Source organism: Somniosus microcephalus, chromosome 3, assembly GCF_052327205.1.
Source record: "Somniosus microcephalus isolate GS21.2 chromosome 3, FLI_Smic_1.0, whole genome shotgun sequence".
Classification (NCBI taxonomy): domain Eukaryota; kingdom Metazoa; phylum Chordata; class Chondrichthyes; order Squaliformes; family Somniosidae; genus Somniosus; species Somniosus microcephalus.
In genome coordinates, this window is record NC_140989.1 from 369478725 (window position 1) to 369505440 (window position 26716).

Genomic DNA, 26716 nt, shown 5'->3' on the forward strand with positions numbered 1-26716 from the left:
GTTCAGTTATTTGAATCTGTGCCTCTCCCTTTTCATTTTGCGCCACAGTAAACAATGCTGGTGGAGATAGGAAATATCGTCTGGCAATAGGTTTTGTTCAGAGAGCTGCTGGTGATGTAAAGTTACTATTTATTTATTGGTTTTATTTAAATGGTGCTGTTACAAAATCGAGTTCAATCTTAATCATCAGACTTTTTCAAAATGCCTCTAATGTATTTCTAATGTTTATTTAATGGTAGATTTGATCAATAGATATCTGGTAATGGAATTGTATTATTGATTATCCAGGTAGAAGAGAGCAGCAGCAAGCGGGATGGTCAATGTAATGCCGTCCATTTACAGATAGACATCAACAAACTGCAGCTTGAGATGTTAGAGGTACGTCTGATTTCATGAGCTGTTTATCTGTTAGTGCTGTTTGCATAGAATTACATAGAATATACGGCACAGAAATGGACCATTTGGCCCAACTCGTCTATTTATACTCCGCACGTGTCTCCTCCCATTCCGTCTACCTCATCTCAGCCCTTCAGCATATCTTTCTATTCCCTTTTCTCTCATGTACTCGTCTAGTTTCCTTTTGAAAGTATCTCTGCTATTCGCCTCAACCACTTCCTGTGGTAACGAGTTCCACATTCTAACCACTCTCTCTGAGTAAAGACATTTCTCCTTATTTCCCTATTGGATTTATTAGTAACTATCTTGTATTTATGGCCACTAATTTTGGATTCTCCCACAAGTGGAAATATTCCCTCCAGATCTACTCTGTCCAACCCATTGATTATTTTAAAGACATCTATCAGGTCACCTTTGAAGAAAAAAAGCCCCAAACTGTTTGATATAAGGGGCTGGATTTTACTCACTGAGTCGCGTTGGGGACGGGACTGCTGACTTCCGGGTTCTAGTCCCGTCCCCAGTGACGTCCGACCCACAGACGCAATTTTCCCCTGATTGGCCTTGTTAAGCCCGCCCTGTGGGCTTGCTCTCCAATTAAGGGAAAGCCGGTGTCAGAGGACATCAGTTGATGACACTTCATCTGCCGGTTTTCTTAAAGGCACACGAACCATAAATTTTTGACATGATTTGACAGTGTTTGACAGCATAGAGGGCTGTCAAACACTGGGTGTGGTTTAAACAGAGTGCTGCGAGTTGGAAATTGAGTCTTACTTCACACCAAGGAAAGAGTTCGAGAGCGGGAGCAGTCAAATAACAACAACTGCGAAACCGCTAAAGTGATGTCACAACCAGGGAAGGAGCGCTGATTGGTAAATACTGGTGAGTATTTCTACAGTCCAGTCGTTAAAGTAAAAGTAAGGTCTCTAGTTTAGAGTAAGTAGTGTTTAAAGGGAAGTAAGGTCCCTAGTGTATTTAATATTCTTTAATTTAAAGGAAGTAAAGGGAGTAAATTAAGGGTAGGACATGGCAGGGCAGCTCGGCAGCGTGGAGTGCTCCTCCTGTGCTATGTGGGAAGTCAAGGACACTTTAGGTGTCCAGGGCGAACACGTGCAGGAAGTGTCTCCAACTGCAGCTACTCGAAATCTGCATTTCGGAGCTGCGGCTGGGGTCACTGTGGAGCATCCGCGAAGCTGTGATCTTCATGGATAGCACGTTTAACGAGGTGGTCACACCGCAGGTAAAGAGTGCACAGGCAGACAGGAAATGGGTGACGACCAGACAGAGTAAAAGAACTAGGAAGGTAGTGCAGGAATCCCCTGGGTCCATCTCCCTCTCCCACTGATTTTCCGTTTTGGATACTGATGGGGGAGATGGTTTCTCAGGGGAATGCAACAAAAGCCAAGTCCGTGGCACTTCTTCTTCTTAGGCAGTCCCTCGGAACCGAGGATGACTTGCTTCCACATTAAAAATGAGTTCTCAGGTGACTGATGAGTCCATTGCGGGACCTACAGTCTGTCACAGGTGGGGCAGACGGTGGTTGAAGGGCTGGGTGGGTGGGGTGCTTGGGTTGACGTGCGCTCCTTGCACTGCCTGTGCTTGGCTTCCACTTGCTCCTGGCAAAGAGACTCGAAGTGTTCGGCGCCTTCCCGGATGCTTCTCCTCCACTTTGTGTGGTCTTGGGCCAGGGATTCCCAGGTGTCGGTGGGGATGTTACACTTTTTCAAGGAGGCTTTGAGGGTGTGCTTGAAGCATTTCCTCTGCCCACCTGGGGCTCTCTTGCCGTGCCGGAGCTCCGAGTAGAGTGCTTGTTTTGGGAGTCTCGTACTGGCATGCGGACAATGTGACCCGTCCATCGAAGCTGATCGAGTGTGGTCAAAGCTTCGATGCTGGGGATGTTGGCCTGAGCAAGAACACTGACGTTGGTGCGCCTATCCTGCCAATGGATTTGCAGGATTTTGCGGAGGCAGCATTGGTGGTACCTCTCCAGTGCTTTGAGGTGCCTGCTGGTGGCACTACGAACATAAGAACATAAGAAATAGGAGCAGGAGTAGGCCAATCGGCCCCTTGAGCCTGCTCCACCATTCAATAAGATCATGGCTGATCTGATCCTAACCTCAAATCTACTTTCGCTCTCCATCCCACCTGAACCCATGTGATCTCTCGGGAGAGGCGAAAAACCAGATTAAAAAACCCAATGGCCAATTTGGGATAAAAAAATCTGGGAAATTCCTCTCCGACCCAGCTAGGCGATCGAAACTCGTCCAGGAGATCACTCTGTCCCTGTATTTCCTGCAGTACTTACCTTCTGTAAGAGGTGATCTCCACCCCAGCCAGGAACAGGCCCAATTTACTCTTGAAGGACTCCTAGCTGGCAGCCTGTTCCCAAGGTCTCCACTAATCCCTGTGAATAGAACCCTCTCCTGAAATCTAACACAGAATTAGAACACAAGAAGTAGGAGCAGGACCAGGCTACACGGCCCCGGGGCCCGCTCCGCCACCCACAGGGCCATGACCGATCCGAACCTAGACTCATCTCCGATTTCCTGCCCGCTCCCCGTAACCCCAAATTCCCTTTACTTCTAGGAAACTGTCTATTTCTGTTTTAAATTTATTTAATGATGTAGCTTCCACAGCTCTCTGGGACAGCAAATTCCACAGACCTACCACCCTCTGAGTGAAGAAGTTTCTCCTCATCTCAGTTTTGAAAGAGCAGCCCCTTATTCTAAGACTATGCCCCCTAGTTCTAGTTTCACCCATCATTGGGAACATCCTCACCGCATCCACCCGATCAAGCCCCTTCACAATCTTATATGTTTCAATAAGATCGCCTCTCATTCTTCTGAACTCCAATGAGTAGAGTCCCAATCTACTCAACCTCTCCTCATATGTCAACCCCCTCATCCCCGGGATTAACCGAGTGAACCTTCTTTGTACTGCCTCGAGAGCAAGTATGTCTTTTCTTAAATATAGACACCAAAACTGTATGCAGTATTCCAGGTGTGGTCTCACCAATACCTTGTACAACTGCAGCAATACCTCCCTATTTTTATATTCCATCCCCCTAGTAATAAAAGCCAACATTCCATTGGCCTTCTTGATCACCTGCTGCACCTGCATACTAACTTTTTGAGTTTCATGCACCAGGACCCCCAGATCCCTTTGTACTGCAGTACTTTCCAGTTTCTTGCCATTAAGATAATAACTTGCTCTATGATTTTTCCTGCCAAAGTGCATAACCTCACACTTTCCAGTATTGTATTCCATCTGCCAAATCTCTGCCCACTTACTTAGCCTGTCTATGTCCCTTTGCAGGTTTTTTATGTCGTCCTCACTCACTACTTTCCCTCCCATCTTTGTATCATCTGCAAACTTTGATAAGTTACACTCGGTCCCCTCCTCCAAATTGTTAATATAGATTGTAAAGAGTGGCTCAGCTGCACAGGAGGGGAGGAGAAAGAGTGGGAGAGCAATAGTGATCGGGGATTCTATAGTAAGGGGAACAGACAGACCTTTCTGTGGCCTCAGACGTGGCTCCAGGATGGTTTGTTGCCTCCCTGGTGCCAGGGTCAAGGATGTCACTGAACGGCTGCAGGGCATTCTGAAGGGGGAGGGCGAACAGTACGAGATCGTGGTTCACATTGGTACCAACGACATGGGTAGAAAGAGGGATGAGGTCCTGCAACAAGAATTTAGGGAGCTAGGTAGCAGATTAAAAAGCAGGACCTCAAAGGTTGTAATCTCTGGATTACTCCCGGTGCCATGTGCTAGTGAGTATAGGAATAGGAGGATAGAGCAGATTAATGCGTGGCTAAAGAGTTGGTGCAGGAGGGAGGGCTTTAGTTTCCTGGATCACTGGGTCTGCTTCTGGGGAAGGTGGGACCTGTACAAGTCGGACAGGTTGCACCTGAACTGGAACAGAACCAACATCCTTGCAGGGAGGTTTGCTAGTACTGTTGGGGGGGGAAGGTGTTTAAACTAACTTGGCAGGGGGATGGGATACAGAGTGGAGCTATAGTAGGGGGTGATGCACAGCAAATATAGAGGAAAAAACAAGTCAGCTTGGAAGGCAGAGCAAATATGTAACGGCACAAGGGAGTAGGGCAAGGCTGGATGGCATTTATTTTAATGCAAGGAGTCTTGCGAGTAAGGCAGATGAATTGAAGGTGTTGATGAACACATGGGAGTATGATATTGTTGCTATCACAGAGACATGGTTGAGGGAGGGGCAGGACTGGCAGCTCAGTATTCCGGGGTATAGAATCTTCAGGCGAGACAGAGGTGGGTGTAAAAGAGGAGGTGGTATCACAATATTAATCAAGGAGTTAATTACTGCTGTAAGGAGGGATGATATCTTAGCAGGTTCCTCTAATGAGGCCATATGGGTAGAACTTAAAAACAAAAAGGGGCAAGCACTTTGCTGGGAGTGTACTATAGGCCCCCAAACAGTCAGGGGGAGATAGAGGAACAGATATGTAGGCAAATCTCAGAGAAGTGTAGAAATAATAGGGTAATAATAGTAGGGGATTTCAACTTCCCCAATATTAACTGGGATAGTCAGAGTGTGAAAGGCTTAGAGGGTGCGGAATTCTTAAAGTGCATCCAGGAGAGCTTTTTGAGCCAGCATGTAGAAAGTCCTACAAGAGAGGGGACGGTACTGGACCTAATTCTAGGGAATGTAACCGGGCAAGTGGTAGAAGTGTCAGTAGGAGAGCATTTTGGTGACAGTGACCATAATTCGGTGAGATTTAAGGTAGTCATGGAAAAAGACAAAGACGGCCTGGAAATAAGGGTTCTAAATTGGGGGAAGGCCGATTTTAATATGATAAGGCAGGATCTGGCCAAAGTGGACTGGGATCAGCTACTTGTAGGAAAATCCACATCAGAGCAGTGGGAGTCTTTCAGAAAGGAAATAGAGAGAGTACAACGCCAACATGTTCCCATAAAGGTCAAGGGTGGGACCAACAAACCCAGGGAACCCTGGATGTCAAGGGATATACAAGAATGGATTAGGAAAAAAAGGGAGGCTTTTGGCAGATACAAAGGACTAAAAACAGTGGAAGCCCTAGAGGAGTATAGAAAGTGCAGGGGGGTACTTAAAAAAAAAAAAAAAAAAAATTAGGAGAGCGAAGAGGGGGCATAAAAAATCACTGGTGGGCAAAATAAAGGAAAATCCCAAGGTGTTTTATAAGTATATTAAGGGCAAGAGGATAACCAGGGAAAGAGTAGGGCCTATTAGGGACCAAAGTGGCAATCTGTGTAGAGCCAGAAGATGTAGGTGAGGCTTTAAATGAATATTTTGCATCTGTGTTCACCATGGAGAAGGACGATGTAGGCATAGAAATCAGGCAGGGCGATTGTGATATACTTGAACAAATTAGTATTGAGAGGGAGGAGGTACTAGCAGTTTTAGCGGGCTTAAAAGTAGATGAATCCCCAGCCCCTGATGGGATGTATCCCAGGCTGCTGTGTGAGGCAAGGGAGGAGATTGCAGAGGCTCTGACACAAATTTTCAGAACCTCTCTGGCCACAGGGAAGGTGCCAGAGGACTGGAGAACAGCTAACGTAGTACCATTGTTCATAGAAACATAGAAACATAGAAGATAGGAGCAGGAGTAGGCTATTCGGCCCCTCGAGCCTGCTCCGCCATTCAATGCGATCATGGCTGATCATCCAAATTCAGTACCCAGCCCCTGCTTTCTCCCCATACCCCTTGATCCCTTTAGCCTTAAGAAATATATCCAACTCCTTCTTGAATATATTTAATGTATTGGCCTCTACTGCCTTCTGTGGCAGAGAATTCCACAGGTTCACCACTCTCTGGGTGAAGAAATTCCTCCTCCTTTCTGTCCTAAATGGCCTACCCCTTATCCTTAGACTGTGACCCCTGGTTCTGGACTCCCTGACCATCGGGAACATCCTTCCTGCACCTAGTCTGTCCAGTTCTGTCAGAATTTTATAAGTTTCAATGAGATCCCCTCTCATTCTTCTAAACTCCAGCGAGTACAAGCCCAATCGACCCAATCTCTCCTCATACGTCATTCCTGCCATCCCACGTATTGTATCCTGAAAAGTGGACCTGTTGTTGTGTCAGGTCGACACTTAACCCTTTCTCCCTCAGAGCGGAGTAAGTGATATACAAAGTCGACGCTTAGCTTTGGTACAGATGACAGACTTCGAGTGAAGGATGGTTCAAAACGGTCTTTATTCTCAGGCCTGGGGAGAACCTTCTGAAACCCCTCTCAGATCCGACTCCACCGATTCCCTAGCAACAATCGCAGTTATACAAAAATCAAACTCCCCTCCCTAGGGGCGGGGATAAAGCTTATCAGCGTATACAGAGTTATAGCTAAGTGGCAATTATAAACCGGGACATTTCATCTTCTTGCGCCCACAAGCCCACATTTCTGTTATCGGTTAGTCCTGTCACCACCTGACTATGGGCCTCATCTTTATTACTTTACAACCACCCATTTGCCCATAGCCAGGTGGTTTTGCTTGTTGAATGTTTTCTTAAGATAGCGGACTTCGTTAAGGGTGCGAGGCCCAGGCATTTGGCCTCGTCTCGAGTTACCTTCTGCAAAGCAAGCACATCCTAATTAGACTTTGAAGAATGGAACCCTGTTGTTGTGATTTACTATCAGCCAATTCTTAGGTGCGTTATCTGCATATGTGTTGCCTCGCCTGGCCAACCAACTCCTCCCTAATCTTCCTTCTGCCATTTAATCTCTCAGCCTTGAAGTCACTTAATCATGTTTTAAAACTTTAGCTGGGTAAAGGCAATACAGACCTCTATATCGTTTAGCTCAGGGTAGGGATTAACCCATTATCTCCACCTTGTACATTGGTGCTGCATTACACATATTCTAACATTAAAACTAAATTATACATATTCTAACATACAAACTAAGGTATTGTGGCGGTACCACTGGTTGTCCCTTACATTGAGATACATAATTCCCTTTAACTTACCTTACTGTATGTGTCTGTTACTATACTCAGGCTTCTCTCCTGTACTCTGGCGTCATGACATCAGAGCTCGGAACCTTCCAACAGTAGAGCTCGGAACCTGCTGGCAGTTGAGCTCAGAACCTGCTGGCAGTTGAGCTCGGAAACTTCTAGTCATGTCCTCGTGGAGTCCCCACTGGGACAAGACCTATACCACGGTGCTCCTACAGTCAGCCATCTTACCTGATGTAATTAGTCTGTTCCTGTAAATAAACAACTTGTTAATAGTTCGTCGAAGTCAAACTCTCTTATTTAGTGGCGATCTACACGAACCGCTACATTGGTGACCCAACGACGTTGTTAGATCCGGGTATCTTAATGTTGTGTTCTTTCAATAATCAGACAAAGACTGCAGGGAACGATCAACAGGTGTTTACTGGATGAGGTTCAAACTGCAACTGACTGTACAGAGCACTACACAGGGTTTATATACAGGTGTGGTCACTGCCGGTACTACAGGATACAGGAGCTGTAAAAAGTAGTTCACCCCCTTAAAGGTACATACACTACAATTCCTCCCCTTTTAGATTAACAGTACCATAACACTCATTTAACAATTAAATATCAAACTAATTTCAATTAACACTTTTAACATGCAACATTAACTGGAAATAGTCTATTTATAAATTCAGTCTTTGGGGAGGCTTCCTGATTCTGGATAACGCCTTTCCCGAGTGTCTCGCTCTTGGTGCGGAGGCGATTCTAACACCCTGTCGTCAGTTGATTCATCAGCTTCCAATGTTATTGTTTCTGAGGTAGATGCGACCTGTACGTCGGGTTCCTCACCAGGTACGTATGGCCGAGACATGGGGTTGACTCGTTCCTGTGACTCTAGGATCTGGTCAGCATGGCGTCTCACAATGTTCTCCCCAACATCCACTGTGTACATTAGTGGCCCCTGCCGTGTGCATATCGTTCCTGGTTGCCATTTCTCTGTTCGGTAGTCGCGGGCCAAGACTGGTTGCCCTACATTGAAGCTCCTTGTCGGCTTCTCATTGATGTGCTGGAATTGCTTATTCTCAACATCTCTTCGTACATTTGGTCTGAGCAAATCCAGACGCGATCTCAACCTTCGGTTAAAGAACATCATGGCCGGGGCCTGGTTGGTGACTGCATGTGTCACATTTCTGTAGGCTAACAGGAAATTGTCCGCCTTATGCTGCAGTGGAATGTCGTCATCGCACATGGCTTTTACTGCTTTTTTAAAGGTTTGTACGAACCTCTCAGCCAATCCATTTGTGGCTGGATGATACGGGGTGGATGTGTAATGCCTTACCCCATTCCTTTTCATAAATCTTCGAAACTCCTCGGACACAAACTGTGGTCCGTTATCAGAGCAAATCTGCTCTGGCAAGCCGTTCCTGGCAAATATGGTCCATAGGACTGCAATAGTTTTCTCCGTGGTGGTGGAGGACATTTTGATCACCTCAGGCCATTTCGAGTGCGCATCCACGGCTATTTGAGTCCATGAATGGACCAGCAAAGTCAATATGCACCCGTTGCCATGGAGATGAGGGCCACTCCCATGGGTGTAGAGGGGCATGTGGTGGTGCATTTTAGACCTTCTGGCATCCTGAGCAGCTCTTTTTCAGGTCCTCGATTTGCTGCTCGATCCCCGGCCACCACACACAAGCCCTAGCAAGGCTTTTCATTTTCACCCCTCCCAGATGACCTTCGTGAAACTCATTGAGCACTCTCTCCCTTAACTTGGGTGGAATTACCACTTGGGATCCACACATCAAGGTCCCCTGGCATACTGACAGCTGTTCTCTTCTGGATGAGAATGCTGGCAACAGTGAGTCGCCATGTGCTGGCCATCCCTTCACCGTCAAATCATATACCCGAGACAGTGTCGGGTCATTTCGGGTCTCCTTCTCTATACCAGCGTTAGTTACTGGCAAGCATTCAATTATAGTCGAATGAAATATTTCGACAGGATCCACTGCTGGTGCTTCCTCTGCAGTAGGCAGTGTGATAATAATAATAACTTCCGGGAAGTTATGTCATCACTTCCTGTGAACTGTGAACTATGAACTTGGTACATACATCACTTCCTGTCATACGTCACTTCCTGTTGGACTGGTATAAATACTGAACTATTTAGTATTGTAAGAGGCTTCTACCAGAGGCATGGTGAAGACCTCTCTTGTATATAGTGTGTTTATAAGTTGCTTAAAGCTTACTTTAAAGTTACTTGATGTACGAGACTCCTTTTTCTTACATCAATTTAAGCAACTTAGTATTTACACTCACAAATACTAGACCTTCGGACAAACTCGGAGTTAAGGATCCAGGGAACCACCCATCATGGAGAGAATCCTTAGACCTATTCGTCTGGACTTGGACCCGAACACACCAGCAGCTGGCAGGGTATGGAAGCATTGGTACCGTACTTTTGAGAATTTTCTGGATGAATGTAAAGCGGATGCTCCTGCTAGACTGAGGATACTTATCAACTATGTGACCCCAATAGTATTTGAATATGTTGATGAATGGGATAATTACGATGAGGTGATTCGGGCACTTAAGAAACTGTATGCCAAGACTCCAAATGAGGTCTATGCTAGACATCTACTGGCCACAGCCCGACAAGGGCCAGGGGAATCGATTAACGAATTCCTTCAAGAACTTCGCAGGCTCAGCATAGATTGTAACTTTCAGGCAGCCTCAGCTGAGCTGTACCGCGAAGAAATGATTCGTGATGCTTTCATCTGCGGGATTGCCTCTCCATTTATACGCCAGCGTCTACTAGAAAGTAAAACACTTGAGCTACAAAAAGCTTTTGACCTAGCTTGTTCTCTGGATTTGGCAAAGAGAAATGCAGACCTCTATCAGCTGCCCAGATCTCAATCTGCTGCTGTAACTGCAACCAGACAATTCAAGCGGTCTCAGGTGAACCCTATCATGGGGGAATCTAATTCTGATAATTCTGATGAAGAAGAGGAGGATGACCCCACTTTAGCAGCCTCTTGGCAATCTAGGAAGGAATGCTTCTTTTGTGGAGATGCTTTTCACCCTAGGAAAACCTGCCCTGCTCGCAATGCAATCTGCAGTTATTGCAAAAAAAAAGGACACTTTGCTAAAGTTTGCCTATCAAGGGCCTCTACGAGGGCCAATCCAGCTAAGGCCTACCGAACTGCCCCAATTAGGGCCTATCAAGATGCTCCAGCTAGGACCTATCAAGCTTCCTCTCGAGCTCTCTCCCGAAGAAGCACACCGAGAGTTTTAGCCACTCTCTGTGCAACGACACCAATTACAGCTGCTTGCCCACAGAACCTGTCTCATGCAGCTACAAAAGTTTCAATTAAAGGGCATACCTTAGATGCCTTAATTGACTCAGGAAGTACTGATAGTTTCATTAAAGAACAGATTGTTGCGAAGTTGAAACTACATGTCTTCCCATCGGACCAGGCAATTGCGATGGCTCAGTCATCACTTAATACCAGAATCTCCGGCTTTTGTATTGTTGATATGACACTTAATGGTCGCATGTATCCCGCCACCTGACTTTCGGTACTCAAGGACTTATGTAGTGATCTCCTCTTAGGGCTGGATTTCCAGAAACAGCATAAGAAACTCACTATTGAGTTCGGCGGATCCAAACCTGGTCTTACTATTTCTAATATACCGTCTAAATTACCGTTTTGTGCATTATCAGCAGCTTCACTGGCTGAACCCTCATTATTTGCCAGTATTCCGCCTCGATGCAAACCAATAATAACGAAATCGCGGCGCTTTAATCAGGAAGACCAATCTTTTATTGAGGCTGAAATCTCTCGACTTCTAGCAGAGGATATCATCGAACCATGTTCATCGCCCTGGCGGGCTCAAGTCGTCATTGTCAAGAACCCTCTAAAACCTCACAAACAACGACTATGCATTGATTATTCGCAAACCATCAATCAATATACCAACTTGGACGCCTACCCATTGCCACGCATTGATGATATGGTTAATAAACTGGCCGAATACAAAGTGTTCTCAACTTACGACTTAAAAAGTGCCTATCATCAGGTACCCTTGAAGGTCTCAGATAAGCAGTACACGGCCTTTGAGGCTAATGGACGGCTGTACCAATTTCGTCGCCTCCCATTCAGGGTTACTAATGGAGTGGCTGTCTTCCAACGGGCAATGGATGGCCTGGTTAAACAGGAAAATCTAAGGGACACTTTTCCCTATCTTGATAACATTACTATTGCAGGTCACGATCAACAGGAACACGACGCCAACCTCCAAAAATTTCGGGATGCCCTCCATCACCATAACTTAACCTTCAATGAATCCAAATCTGTTGAGTCGCAACCGACCATCAACATCCTTGGCTACTGCGTAGGCAATGGTATCATTAAGCCAGACCCAGAAAGACTTCGCCCGCTCCAAGAGCTCCCGTCACCTAAGAATCCGGCTTCTTTACGTCGGGCTCTCGGTCTGTTTGCATACTACGCTAAATGGATTCCTCATTTTTCGGACAAAATCCAACCCTTGCTGCATGCTAGATCATTTCCATTGGGAACAGCGGCAGTTGCAGCCTTTAACCTTCTCAAAAAACAGTTGGAGAAAGCGGCTCTTCACTCCATCGATGAGAATCTCCCTTTCATAGTCGAATGTGATGCCTCGGAGGTGGCGATCTCGGCTACTCTGAATCAGGAAGGTCGTCCTGTAGCATTTATGTCCAGGACCTTACAAGGTGCTGAGCTACATTATCCTCCGGTTGAGAAGGAAGCCACAGCCATCATAGAGGCAGTACGGAAGTGGAACCATTTTCTAGCTCGCCAGCACTTTACATTAATCACGGACCAACGATCAGTCGCCTTCATGCTCGATAATCGAAAACGAACCAAAATTAAGAATAATAAAATACAACTTTGGAGGATGGAACTGGCCTCTTTTGGTTATACCATTCTCTATCGGCCTGGCAAGGAGAATGTGGCCCCGGACACCCTCACACGGGCATTCTGCTCCACTATGTCGTCGTCGACTCTCATGGATGTCCACAATGGATTGTGTCATCCTGGCGTTACGCGCATGCTACATTTCGTACGATCACGGAATCTCCCTTTTTCTACTGGAGATGTAAAGAAAATATGCTCAGAATGCCGGCTTTGTGCGGAATTAAAACCTCAGTTCTTCCGCCCCTCAGGTGGTATACTCACACATGCAACCCAACCGATGCAACGACTTAGCATCGATTTTAAGGGCCCAGTGCCCTCTTCAACTCGGAACACATATTTGCTCACCATGATTGATGAATATTCACGTTTTCCGTTTGCCTTCCCCTGCTACAATATGCTGGCGTCCACAGTAATCTGCTGTCTTGAGCAGGTATTTTCTCTCTGTGGCATGCCGGCTTATAGTCACTCAGATCGGGGTCCATCCTTTATGTCAAGGGAACTCAAGGACTACCTCTCAGAACGGGGAATTGCTACAAGCAAAACAACACCATACCATCCCATCGGAAATGGGCAGGTAGAGAGGTATAACGGTATCATCTGGAATTCCGTACGTCTCGCTTTAAGATCTCGGGGCCTACCAGACCAGCAATGGGAAGCAGTGCTTCCGGATGCATTGCACTCTATACGGTCCCTGCTTTCTACAGCCACAAATACTACACCTCATGAGCGGTTCTTTGGATTCCAGCGTCGCTCATCTCATGGGACATCACTCCCGTCATGGCTAACTACTCCTGGACCTGTATTACTCCGAAGATACGTTCGGATGTCTAAAAATGACCCTCTCGTAGACGAGGTCGAACTAACCGATGCCAACCCCACCTATGCAAACATACGATATTCCGACGGCCGAGAATCTACCGTATCATTACGGGATCTGGCTCCCTGCCCACCAGGACCTAGTGGGACATCGGGTGATGGCATTTCACCAGGAAACTCTTGGGACCTATCGGGTACCCCTCTCCAGGATCCTGATCAGACACCAACTAGCTTGGTGCCGGTAGAACCCCGTACTCAAAGTTGCGACCCTCCCAGTACCGCGCACGAAAGTACTGATCCGCCACAGACCAGCTCTGCACCTCCCTCTGAACAGAGGCAGACCGACTTTGAACCTATTGGGGCTCGTACACGAAGCCATGATCTCCCCGACCCTGCACAGGGTAATCCAGGCCACACAGACTCTGACCAATGGCCAACCGCATGTAAGCGGACCAGCGACCCTCTACGACGGGAACCCAAATGGGTGCGACTCTTCCTCATTCGGCGGCTGCGGAACAAAAGGAAGACCACAGCCTTCTAATCCTGCAGGAGGGAAGAATGTGATAATAACTTCCGGGAAGTTATGTCATCACTTCCTGTGAACTGTAAACTATGAACTATGAACTTGGTACATACATCACTTCCTGTCATATGTCACTTCCTGTTGGACTGGTATAAATACTGAACTATTCAGTATTGTAAGCGGCTTCTACCAGAGGCATGGTGAAGACCTCTCTTGTATATAGTGTGTTTATAAGTTGCTTAAAGCTTACTTTAAAGTTACTTGATGTGTGAGACTCCTTTTTCTTACATCAGGCAGTGGCAAGCGTGATAGCCCATCAGCGTTTCCATGCTGTTTCGTGCCCTTATATTCGATATCATATTGGTGCGCCCCTAGAAAAAGGGACCATCTTTGTAGCCGTTGCGCAGTCATCACCGGAACGCCCTTCTTTGGATTAAAGATGGAGACAAGTGGTTGGTGGTCAGTCAGCAAGGTGAACTTCTGCCCGTGCAGATAGTGATTGAACTTTTTCACTCCCCACACTAGGCTGAGGGCCTCCCTGTCAATCTGGGCGTAGTTACGCTCGGCTGAGGTTAGTGACCGAGACGCAAAGGCTACTGGCCTCTTCGAGCCGTCCGGGAATTTGTGCGACAGCACCGCTCCAATGCCATAGGATGATGCATCACACGCCAACCGAATTGGTAGTGCTGGGTTGAAATGAGCCAACACCTCTTTCGATGTGATCAATGCTTTGCTCTTCTGGAAAGCTCGTTTACATTCGTCACTCCACTTCCATGGTACCCCCGTTTGCAGTAGGGTGTTCAGTGGGTGTAGTACGGTAGACAAATTCGGCAAGAACTTATGGTAGTAGTTCACCAGCCCGAGGAACGACCTCAGTTGTGACACATTTTCCGGTGCTGGAGCCTTGATTACTGCCTCAATCTTTTCAGGGGACTTATGTAACCCCTCTTTATCAATAACGTGGCCACAATACGAGATCTGCTCCTGGAAAAACTCGCATTTGTGGCGATTAGCTCGGAGCCCATATTCCTTCAATCTAGTGAGCACCTGCTCCAGGTTGGCGAGGTGATCACTGCCATTTTCGCCCGTGATCAGGATGTCGTCCAAATAACACTGGGTCCCTGGAATCCCTTGCAGGACTTGATCCATTGCCCTTTGCCAAATAGCCGCAGCTGATGCTACCCCGAACACCAGCCGGTTGTATTGGTAGAGACCTTTATGAGTGTTGATCGTGGGGTACTGTTTCGAGGCTTCTTCTACCTCCATTTGCAGGTACGCCTGGGCCAGATCAATCTTAGTGAAGCGTTTCCCTCCAGATAGCGAGGTGAAAATATCTTCAATCCGCGGAAGCGGATATTGTACGGTGTGAAGGACTGGGTTCACTGTCACCTTAAAATCCCCACAGATGCGAACCTTCTTTGGTTCCCCAGGCGTATTACTCAACGACCTCTTCATTACAGGAACGATGGCTGTAGCCCACTCGCTCCAGTCCACTTTGGACAGTGCTCCTGAACGTTCCAAACCTTCCAGCTCTGCTTCGACGGCTGGGCGGATCGCATAAGGTACCGGTCTGGCCTTAAAGACCTTTGGGCTTGCATTTTCCTCTATTTTGATCGTCGCTGTTATGCCTTTTAGTGTTCCGAGTCCCTGCTGGAACACTTCTTGTGCGTCAGTTAGCATTTTTGACAGTCATCCAGGTGCGACGTCGTCATCCTTTTTAGCATCTACAGTCAGTGCTTGTATGGAATGCCAATCTAGCTGTATCTTCTGGATCCATTCACGTCCTAGTAGTGGTGGTCCTCCATCTGGCAATACATATAGGTCCATTTTTGGTGTTTCCTTGCCGTTATATATAACGTTCACCCTTATTTTTCCTTTGGGGTAGACTTTTTGCCCCGTGTACGTCTTCAAGACAGTCTTTGTATCTCTCAAGGGTATATGTGAGAATAGCCGCTTGTAGTCCCTTCGGTTTATGACTGTTAGGGCTGATCCTGTGTCCAATTCCATTTTCACTTGGGCTCCTGCTATCTTGAGCGTGACCCAGATAGTTTGGTGATCCTCCGTTTTGATCACATTATGTAGTTTCAGACAACCCAGCTCCTTGCTTCCGGAGTTTGTATCACTCTTCTGTTCGTCTGAACTACTCTCCGTCACCTTATGTACCTTCTTGTACTTCTCCTGTGGAGATTTCTTGCTGCTGGTTTTCTTTCCCGAGCTGCAGACTCTTTCTATGTGTCCTACTTTTCCACACTGTCTGTACACTTTGTCCTTGAACCAGCAATCATTATGGTCGTGTGTTGTTCTGCCGCAGCGATAGCACTTCACTGTTCCGTATGACATTTCATTTGTGCCATATTCTTGCGGTCTCCATTGTATCTCTGCAGCGCCCCGTGCGGTTGCTTCGTGTGATACTGCAATGCTGAAAGCCTTGTCCAGCGTAAGATCCTTTTCTGATAGAAGCCGTTTCTGGGTGCCTTCACTTTGAAGCCCACACACAAACTTGTCCCTTAAAGTATCTGCTGGTCCCGTTCCAAACTGGCAGTGTTTCGATAGCTTGCGCAGTTCCGTTAAATACTCAGCATTACTTTCATCTTTATGCTGGTTCCTTCTGTGAAACTTAAATCTTTCTGCTATCAGCAGCGGTGTGGGGTTTAAGTGGTCCTGTAGGATTGACACTATGTTTTCAAAATCCTTTTCTACTGGCTTCTCTAGGGTTACTAGGTTTCGTAGTAAGCCATATGTTTTTGCACCCATTGAATTCAACAATACCAGCGCTTTCTTGTCATCTGGCACTTCATTCGCCTTGTAGTATACTTCTCTGCGTTCGACATATGTTGTCCAATCTTCGACTTCATTGTCGAACGCTGTGATACTGCCACTCTTCGGCATTTTTGGGTGTGGTTAGACTGGCTTAAAATGGCGTCTCCCGCGCTTTCCTTTCTTCCCTGCAGCGGCTTAAAATGGCGTCTCCCGCGCTGCTGCCAACCCTGCTCTCGGCGGTCCTCCTGGCAAATGGCGACGCCCTGTGGGCCTCGCGCACTGCTCCTGCGCTGCTGCCAATGCTGTTCTCTGCGGTCCTCGTGGCAATGGCAGCGCCTCGCGTTTTCCTGCGCGCCTCTCTCCCCCGTTGACGCTGCTCGGCCCCTGAACACCGGCTGTGCTCTGCTCTCTCTCGCCTCTCTCCCCCGTTGACGCCGCTCGGTCCTGAACACCGGCTGCGCTCTGCTCTCTCTCGTTGACGCTGCTCGGCCCTTGAACACTGGCTGCGTCCCTTGCGCTCTGCCCTCTCTCTCTTCCCCTGTCGACGCTGCTCGGCCCTTTCTGTGCCGCTCGGTCGGCTCTAGCCGCCGCTGTCCGGGAAGAGTCTGCGCAGTACCTGTTGCCAGCCCGTTTCGCTGGACCACCGTGGCTGGAAGGCCAAGCCTGGCTCTCGACAGCCTCCCCTGCAATGCCCGTGCTTTTGGACTCGACCTCCTTATGCAGAGTTGCAGGTAGGTTCGAATCTTCTCGTCGCCAATGTTAGATCCAGGTATCTTAATGTTGTGTCCTTTCAATAATCAGACAAAGACTGCAGGGAACGATCAACAGGTGTTTACTGGATGAGGTTCAAACTGCAACTGACTGTACAGAGCACCACTCAGGGCTTATATACAGGTGTGGTCACTGCCGGTACTACAGGATACAGGAGCTGTAAAAGTAGTTCTCCCCCTTAAAGGTACATACACTACAGACGTGAGTACGGGACCGCATCAATTCCTACACTACAATTGGTGACCCCGTATCCGTGAACGATTTTCACGGTAGCAACGCGCAGCCTGACCCTCGTCTTCACAGAAGACGACTGACGAACACCAATCGCTACATTGGTGACCCAACGACGTGAGTATGGGAGCTCATCAATTCCAACGCTACAATTGGTGAACCCGTGTCCGTGAACGATTTTCACGGTAGCAACGCGCGCCTGAACCTCGTCTTCCCACAAGACGACCAACGCACAACCGACGAACAACCACAGAACAGCAACCGCCTCACTCCGCCAAAGGCGACCCCGTCTTTGCGAACGTATTCGCAAGGTAAGCGCAGTCTGGAGCAGATCCCGTTTGAGACGGACAAACCTCAACCAGACCCCATTCGTTTTTTTGTGAGCAATTTTCACAAAAGAAGCACGCCATGGAAGCACCAGCCATTTTGCTGTCGCTACCGCAATCCAGGGAGCCACAGTCTCCCTCATGCTTTATACCGGTAGAAGCCCCGTTCGACAAGAACATCGATGCGGCGCCGACCACGCACTTGCTCACGGTCCCCGTACTCGTCTTTCCTACCGCCATACGGATCGTCCGCCTCTACGTCCACAGTGACAGCAAGTATAAATCTCTCCAAGCGCGGGGTACAGCATGTTCGGGCCCACAAAATCAGAGCGCGCCCTGCGGAGATACCACGAGGACTCACCCCCGCGAAACACGAGGACCCATCCCTCGCGAACCACGAGGACCCATCCCTCGTGAAAAATGACGACTCCTTCTCCGCCGCCGACGCACCAGCCCTTCAGCCTGCTGGTTGTGTTACCTACTACACGATTCGGCGTGAACAAAAGGCGTGCCGCCCTCCCGGCTGTTTTCTCCTAAATCTACAACTGTTACAAGTGTTGCCGCCCTCCAGGCAGAGTTAACCCCTCCTGAAAGCAACAACAACAACCTGGACCGTTGCCACCCTTTCTCCAGTTTTCCCTTTAACAAACGCAAACGTCTACTGAAGCTGCACACATCGAGGACGGGTCCAACGGGCATCCTGCGGCCGCGATCAGCCACGTGAAAGTTGCTAGCCTCACCGATCACAGGTTAACGCAGTAACTCTTCACCCTCTGTTGTGTTAACATCATAGCACTATGGCACGCACCGTTCTGCGTGTTCCAGCCTCCTGAAGGTTTCGCTCACCTGTTGGCGAGTTCACTCACCTCGCCTGTCAAGTCCTTCTGGAACGTTCGTTTGGCGTTCCTGCAGAGTTCATTATAACAAGGACTTGTTCCAACATCAGTCATCGCCCGCGTCCGCCCAACCTGCCCGTCACTCTGACAAGGCCTGCTGTTTCGCACGTCTCCACGGTCCTTCGCCTGACGGATACACTTTATTCGCCATGATGTGCGTACGGATCCCCTCACGAGCAGCATCTTCGGAACTCGCTCGCCAAGCCGAGACAGCACGACCGCCGAGACCACCAGCGTCAGACCATCTCATCCTTGGACTTTCGTTTAAGCGAATTCTGGGGGGGCCTATGTGGCGGTACCACCGGTTCTCCCTTACATTGAGATACATAATTCCCTTTAACTTACCTTACTGTATGTGTCTGTTACTATACTCAGGCTTCTCTCCTGTACTCTGACGTCATGACATCAGAGCTCGGAACCTTCCAACAGTAGAGCTCAGAACCTGCTGGCAGTTGAGCTCAGAAACTTCTAGTCAGTCCTCGTGGAGTCCCCGCTGGGACAGGACCTATACCACGGTGCTCCTACAGTCAGCCATCTTACCTGCCATCTTACCTGATGTAATTAGTCTGTTCCTGTAAATAAACAACTTGTTAATAGTTCGTCGAAGTCAAACTCTCTTATTTAGTGGCGATCTACACGAACCGCTACAGTATAACAGTAGTTTGGCTACTTCAGTCCCCCCTTATGGCCCATTGGTCACTTTGACCCAATACGGCCAATATGCTGCAGTTTAAGATTGTTTGCTATGAGGACCGTCGCCCTAGTGGTACCAAGCCAGGGTGTCTAGTGCTCATACTTCCGCAATCCTAAACACAATCTTCATAATAATTCTCCTCACGCCCTACCCCTTGCTCGTTGGTGATTAGCAACAGTGTTTCTTTCTCTTCTTCCTTTGTTATTCGTTTGGTTCTGGCCTGTGCTAGGTTGCGGTTCTTTCGCCATCGGCAATATCCACAAAGTAAGAACAAAAGGATCATTAATACGGCGCGTTGCACAACTACCAGCACGTGTGACATGATCCTGATCCAAGGGTGTATATCGACATTTAGCCCCCAATTCCAGATCTTATTGTACCAAGGAGTTTCCACTAATGTTGTACCAATGTCTTTTTGTTGTTTCTTTAAGTCTTCCTCTATTTTATGATAATATTTTAAAATTTCCTTTGTTTCCTGCCGTAATTTCTTCCAAGCCTCCTCTTCCTCTAACTTAGGAATTGCCTTGGGCTCTGGTATGACATAAGCTTCAACCTCTTTATTAAGTACCATACTATCAAGTGACCATGTTTTTGTTTCCTGTGGTCGTGGTGGGTGTATATATTGATGTCCTATCTGTGTAGATATCTTTGGATCAAAACAAAAGTTTGGTTGGGGTATGGGACAAGTCAGATCTTGGTATTCATATTTCTGTTCAGTTGTGGTGACACAACATGTCCCGTTGTTCCTTGGTGCTACCCTTGTCCGGTGTATCCCCCTTGGGTGTACCTCAAGGGTGCAGTTGGTGGTTCTTGTGAATCCGCACTCGGATGTGTCTCCCTCGGTGGGGGGGTGTGTGCACGCCCACGTCCTTCCCTTGTGGTGGCACCCGTCCATTACCACCCCCCTTAAGGTTCCATTCTTCTGTTTATTATCTTCATCCCCTTCCCAAAGTGCCTTGGTAGGGACATCATGCTATTTAACCCAGCTTTCCCTTTGTATCTCTCCTATATTAATCACGTCGTATAGGGGCTGTCCCTCTTCCGGGAGTTGTGGGATGGCCAGTACAAAGCCAATCACCTTAGTCCATGGGGTCAGACAATTGCCTGCCCAGTATACTTGTCCCATTTTACGCCCCTTACATAGGCTTTTATTTGTGTCAATCCAAGGTTCCAGATCCTCATTAGTAATCCAGTCAGGGATCTGTCCATTATTTATTTGCCTCATGTTGTGCTAAGCATTTGATAATAGCCATGAGCCATACATGGCACATATTAGTTCCTTATGGGTTTGGCGAGAAGCATTGTCAAGTCGATCAATAATTGTATTGATTGTTTCTGCATGGGGGGCTACTACCTCTTCCACCCCCAACAATTGCATTATTGTTTGTTTCCCTGCCAGTGCCAATTGCTGGCTATTTCCAGTGGCTTGATTTAGTAACCTTTTTATTTTTGCTTGTAGTTCCTCTACTCCTTCGTTTACTCCTTCTATGTCCAAGCTAGTCACTGTTGCTAACCCGGCCACATACCCTGCTCCGGCCATTTCCAATACTCCCCGCTTCTTACGTCTTTGTAAGAGAGATTTCCCCTGTGGACCCTCTAATTGTTTCACCCACAGGGAGTTCCAAACTTGTTTTGTATGATTGTTGCACATCGCGGGCATCTCTAGAGTACTCATATTAATGGCAACCTTAATAATTCTATGGGTTACACTAAAGTACACCTCATCTTGTGTTTTCCTTGTTATTAAACCCCCGGGTGCCCCTTTTTCCATTGGTGGGCAGGTCAGTGGAGTGAGGGTGTTTTTATGCTTGTTGCTTTTTCTTTGTAACCCTAACCCCTCCGTCCTTTCCCTGATTTCCATCTGTAATATTTGTCCTCGCCTGGATCCCTTTTTGCGTTCCACATTATAACATCCTATCATTCCCCTTTGTCTTTTACCTATTTTGGGCCAATTTTGTGTATTCGAATTCTGTCCCAAATATGGGAGCCCAATGTAATTTGGTGTAATCTCAATTGATTACACAGAGGCTGGGAATTCTGTGGCGAGTGTCTCACCTCCTGACTCCCCAAAGCCTTTCCACCATCTACAAGGCACAAGTCAGGAGTGTGATGGAATACTCTCCACTTGCCTGGATGAGTGGAGCTCCAACAACACTCAAGAAGCTCGACACCATTCAGGATAAAGCAGCCCGCTTGATTGGCACTCCATCCACCACCTTCAACATTCACTCCCTCCACCACCGGCGCACTGTGGCTGCAGTGTGTACCATCTACAAGATGCACTGCAGCAACTCGCCAAAGCTCCTTCAACAGCACCTTCCAAACCCGCGACTTCTACCACTTAGAAGGACAAGGGCAGCAGACGCATGGGAACATCACCACCTACAAGTTCCCCTCCAAGCCACACACCATCCTGACTTGGACCTGTATCGCCGTTCCTTCACTGTCGCTGGGCCAAAATCCTGGAACTCCCTTCCTAACAGCATTGTGGGTGTACCTACACCATATGGACTGCAGCGGTTCAAGAAGGCGGCTCACCACCATCTTCTCAAGGGCAATTAGGGATGGGCACTAAATGCAGGCCTAGCCAGCGACGCCCACATCCCATCAATGAATAAAAAAAAAAATCCAAATCCTGTATCTACGAAATATCCCTTTCCTACTTGAAACTTTGGAGTTATTTGAACATTGTCCTTAGTACATAGACACTCTATTTTAATCCCTTCGCCCTCCGTGACCCGGACAAACAAAGTCCCGTTAGCTGTACTTTCGTATTCACAATAATCACAGTACACAGTCATATCGCATCCGTTTCCCGAAGCCACCCCCAATTCTAATGGTGGCGTATTGTTGGTGGCCATCTTGATTCCATTCTGGATGATAATTATGTCTGAAGTCGGTTCGATACCAAAGAGCATCAGAAGCCCCATCACAGATTCAGGGCGTATATTTAACCATAAACTTCCGAGCTGCTCGCGCCTCCCACTAGACCCAGCGCTTCTACTTAGCCATAGAATCCCGATGAGAGCGCGAATGCTGCTCCACTTCATTTTTCTATGCATTTATCGTTCCTGTAAAGATAAATAGCGGGGGCCAGTCGTCACCAGCCGATTAGAATTATGCCATTCTTATCCGTTCTATCAGTTCAAACTGCTGTACGTCTGGCTCATTTCTTGGTCTGTGGCTCTGTTTCCAGATATACTTAAAGATGCAAACCACGATGTATAATATTAACATCCCGCATAGCCCTAGCATTAATATATGTAGAAACTGCCCTTCCCATTCTTTATACCTTCTAGCATACTCCTCACTCTCCTCAAAAGGTACCATCTCTGGCTTACTCATTGTCTTTGTCATATATTTTTAACTGAGTCCAGTGCTTCCACCTTCCTTTACCTGTTCCGGACTCATCTATACAAGCTCAGGTGTCACTGTTCATTAATACCTCGTAAGGCCCTGACCAACTGGGTGCTAGCCCTGGTTTGGCTGGTATTATTTTTGCCATCACCTTGCTACCTATTGCTGGGACCTCCTTCTGGTCGTCCCATGCATCTTGTTCTAGACCCCGTATAATCTGTTGGTCTTTGGCCTCATGTCTGAGAGCGTGTAATTGCATACACAATTGTTTAATAAATCTCCTAATTCTATCCTTCAGGGGCCCTACATCCTCACCCCCGGTAGCGACTCCTTCCGGCAGTGTCATTGCTCGTCTGGTCATTAGTTCGAAAGGTGTCAGCCCCGTGGTTCTATTTGGAGTTGCTCTAAGTCTCATCAGTATACTCGGGAGTAACTCTGCCCATCCCTTCCCCGTGTCTTCTATTGCTTTAGCTAAGGATAATTTCAAAGTCCGGTTCATCCTTTCCACCATCCCTGAACTCTGAGGGTGGTATGGTATGTGGAACCTTTGTCTGATACCTAACAATGCACATGTTTCCTTTATAACCTTCCCTGTAAAGTGTGTTCCCTGGTCTGAATCAATCTGCAGCGGGACCCCCCAGCGTGGTACAACCTCCTCTGCCATTATTCGTGCTACGGTTGTTGCCGTGCAATCTCTAGTGGCGAATGCTTCAACCCATCTAGTAAATTGATCTATTATTACCAAACAGTACATTTTCCCCTTTGATTTCGGTAAAGGTCCAGTAAAGTCTATCTGCAACTTCTCCCATGGGCCTCTCGGTCTCGGCTGATGTCCCCACTTTACCTTGACAAGTTTCCCTATGTTATACTGTGCACATATGGGGCAGTGTCTACAGAATCTGTCCACAGCCTGTTTCATTCCGGGCCACCACCAGCAGTGCTGGAGGTTGTTTAACATATTGGATATACCTGTGTGTTGCCTACCATGGTACATTTTCATTAATTCTTGTTGTATACAGCCTGGTGCACATATCTGCTGCCCTTTCCTCCACATCCCCCCCGCTCTTTCTCCTGCTCCCCCTCGTTCCCATAGCTGTTTCTCCTCCTGGGATACTTCCTTATGTAATTTGGATATATCTATATCTTCTGGCAATGCAGCTATAGCAGCTATGTCTATCTGTGTTTCTGGTTCGGTGTTGCTCTTGTTTGCTGCTGCAATCTGTTGTTCCACCACTTTTCTGGCTGCAAGGTCAGCGGCTCTGTTTCCCCTTTCTGTGGGGGAGTTCCCCCTCTGGTGGGCTTTTACCTTCACTACAGCTGTTTCAGTGGGTAACCCTGAGGCACCTACCAATTCTTTACTAATTCCTCATGCTGTATGGGTTTGCCACCTGAGGCAATATACCCCCTTCTACTCCAAGCTGCCATATAATCATGTACTCCGACTATCGGTATAGATATTCACCCGTTTCCCTGCTGCCAATTTTAATGCTTCTGTCAATGCTGTCATTCTCGGCAACCTGTGCTGAACTACCCCCTGGTAACCTTCCTTCCCTCTGGATGGTGCCATCTCCGGTCACCACGGCCCAACCTGTGCTGAACTACCCCCTGGTAACCTTCCTCCCCTCTGGACAGTGCCATCTCCGGTCACCACGGCCCAACCTGCGCTGAACTACCCCCTGGTAATCTTCCTTCCCTCTGGACGGTGCCATCTCCGGTCACCACGGCCCAACCTGTGCTGAACTCCCCCCGGGTAATCTTCCTTCCCTCTGGACAGTGCCATCTCCGGTCACCACAGCCCAACCTGTGCTGAACTACCCCCTGGTAATCTTCCTTCCCTCTGGACAGTGCCATCTCCGGTCACCACAGCCCAACCTGTGCTGAACTACCCCCTGGTAATCTTCCTTCCCTCTGGACAGTGCCATCTCCGGTCACCACAGCCCAACCTGTGCTGAACTACCCCCTGGTAATCTTCCTTCCCTCTGGACAGTGCCATCTCCGGTCACCACGGCCCAACCTGTGCTGAACTACCCCCTGGTAATCTTCCTTCCCTCTGGACGGTGCCATCTCCGGTCACCACGGCCCAACCTGTGCTGAACTCCCCCCGGGTAATCTTCCTTCCCTCTGGACAGTGCCATCTCCGGTCACCACAGCCCAACCTGTGCTGAACTACCCCCTGGTAATCTTCCTTCCCTCTGGATGGTGCCATCTCCGGTCACCACGGCCCAACCTGCGCTGAACTACCCCCTGGTAATCTTCCTTCCCTCTGGACGGTGCCATCTCCGGTCACCACGGCCCAACCTGTGCTGAACTACCCCCTGGTAATCTTCCTTCCCTCTGGATGGTGCCATCTCCGGTCACCACGGCCCAACCTGCGCTGAACTACCCCCTGGTAATCTTCCTTCCCTCTGGACGGTGCCATCTCCGGTCACCACAGCCCAACCTGTTCGTGGTGTTCCGTTAACATATTTACAGGACCCGTCCACATATAGTTCTAGGTCTGCCTGTGTCAAAGGCAGTTCCCTGATTCTGTCTACATATTCTGACTCTTCCTCACTGGTGCAACAGTGTTCCTCTCCCTCCATTCCCATCATAGCTGCGGGGTTCTGGCTCATGTCTCTAACTATCTGTATGGATTTATCTTTAGGTAACAGGACAGCCTCCCAAGCAGCCTTCCGGCCGTTTGAGACGGTTTTTAATCGTCCGGTGTTTAACAATTCCACTAGGGTGTGTTGTGTATGTAACACAATATCCCCTGTCATTACTACAGGTTCACTCACTTTGCCTGCCCACCGTGCACAATCAATCGCGGCAACGCATCTTGGCATACCGGCTACTATCGGGGATCTTTGTGTCGAATAGTAGGCTACAGGTCTCATGTTATCCCCATGCTTTTGTGCTACCACTGCACTGTAATGCCCCCCGTGATTGTGGCAGAAGACATGATATGGCCTCCCCATATCGGGTAACCCTAAGGCTGGTGCGGCAGTCAGTGCCTGTTTTAATTTAGCGAAGGCTTCTGCCTGTAACTCTGTCCATTCAATGGGTTCGTCTGCAGCTTTTCCCCCTTTGGTCAGTTCATACAGAGGTGCAGCTAGTTGTGAGAATCCTTCAATAAAATTTCTGCTATAATTAAATAGTCCCATTACTTGTCGCACTCCCCTTATATTCACAGGTTTGGGCATATCGTTTATAGCCCATTTTCGATCCTCTGGCATGGCTCTCTTGCCCATGCTGATGTTATATCCCAGATAGGTTACCTCTGATTTCCCTACTTGAGCTTTGGTGGGGTTTACTTTGAAGCCTGCATCCTGAAGAGCTTTCAGAATTTTAGACAAGGCTCTAACATGCCCCTGAGTGCTTGTGGAAGCTATCAGTAAGTCGTCGACGTACTGCAACACAGTACTGCCGTCCTCCTCTAATTCTACTTCCTCCAGGGCTTTGGCCATGTGTCGGTGGAATATAGCTGGACTATTATGGAACCCTTGAGGGGACCCTCGTCCAAGTATATTGTTTCCCATCTAGTGCGATTCTTTATCCAATGGTATGGACCAGAATCCGTTCGCAATGTTTAATACTGTAAACATTTTGTGTTCAGGCTTTAGTCCATTAAAAATTGTAGCAGGGCTTGCTACTATCGGGTATTCCTTTGGGGTCACCTTATTTAGTTCTGTATAATCTATTGTCAGTTGAAATGATGCATCTGGTTTCCTCACTGGCCATACCGGGGAATTAGTTTCAGATATAGTTTCTCGTAAGATTCCCTGTTTGGTTAATTCCAACACTATGCCCCGTACTGCAGCTTTGACTTCCTCCTTTAAAGGATATTGTTTACGCGGGCGATGCATTGGTCCTGGTATTTTCACCGGGGGGGTTTGGACTAAACCACAATCTTGTTTATGTGTTGCCCACACCCCAATATACTCTTTGCATGGGATTGCCCACGGTCCCTTCTTATCCCATTCTGGGTCTATCACTTTAATTGCCCCTACCCGATCTGCTTTGTTTCCCGGGGCTGCCTGTTTGTTTGACTTATAATCTGGTGGCCAGTA

At 47.9% G+C, this 26716-nt stretch overlaps 1 protein-coding gene across 2 annotated transcripts in view; it reads left to right on the forward strand.

Moving 5' to 3' along the window:
* The window catches only part of LOC147122430 (leucine-rich repeat and IQ domain-containing protein 3-like), a 102724-nt gene that overhangs the window by 36144 nt on the left and 39864 nt on the right, over nucleotides 1–26716 (forward strand). For both annotated transcript variants that reach the window (XM_085983584.1, XM_085983585.1), the window contains one exon: nucleotides 289–378. In XM_085983584.1, coding sequence (XP_085839710.1) covers nucleotides 289–378 — 90 coding nt within the window. The remainder of the gene's footprint in view (nucleotides 1–288; nucleotides 379–26716) is intronic.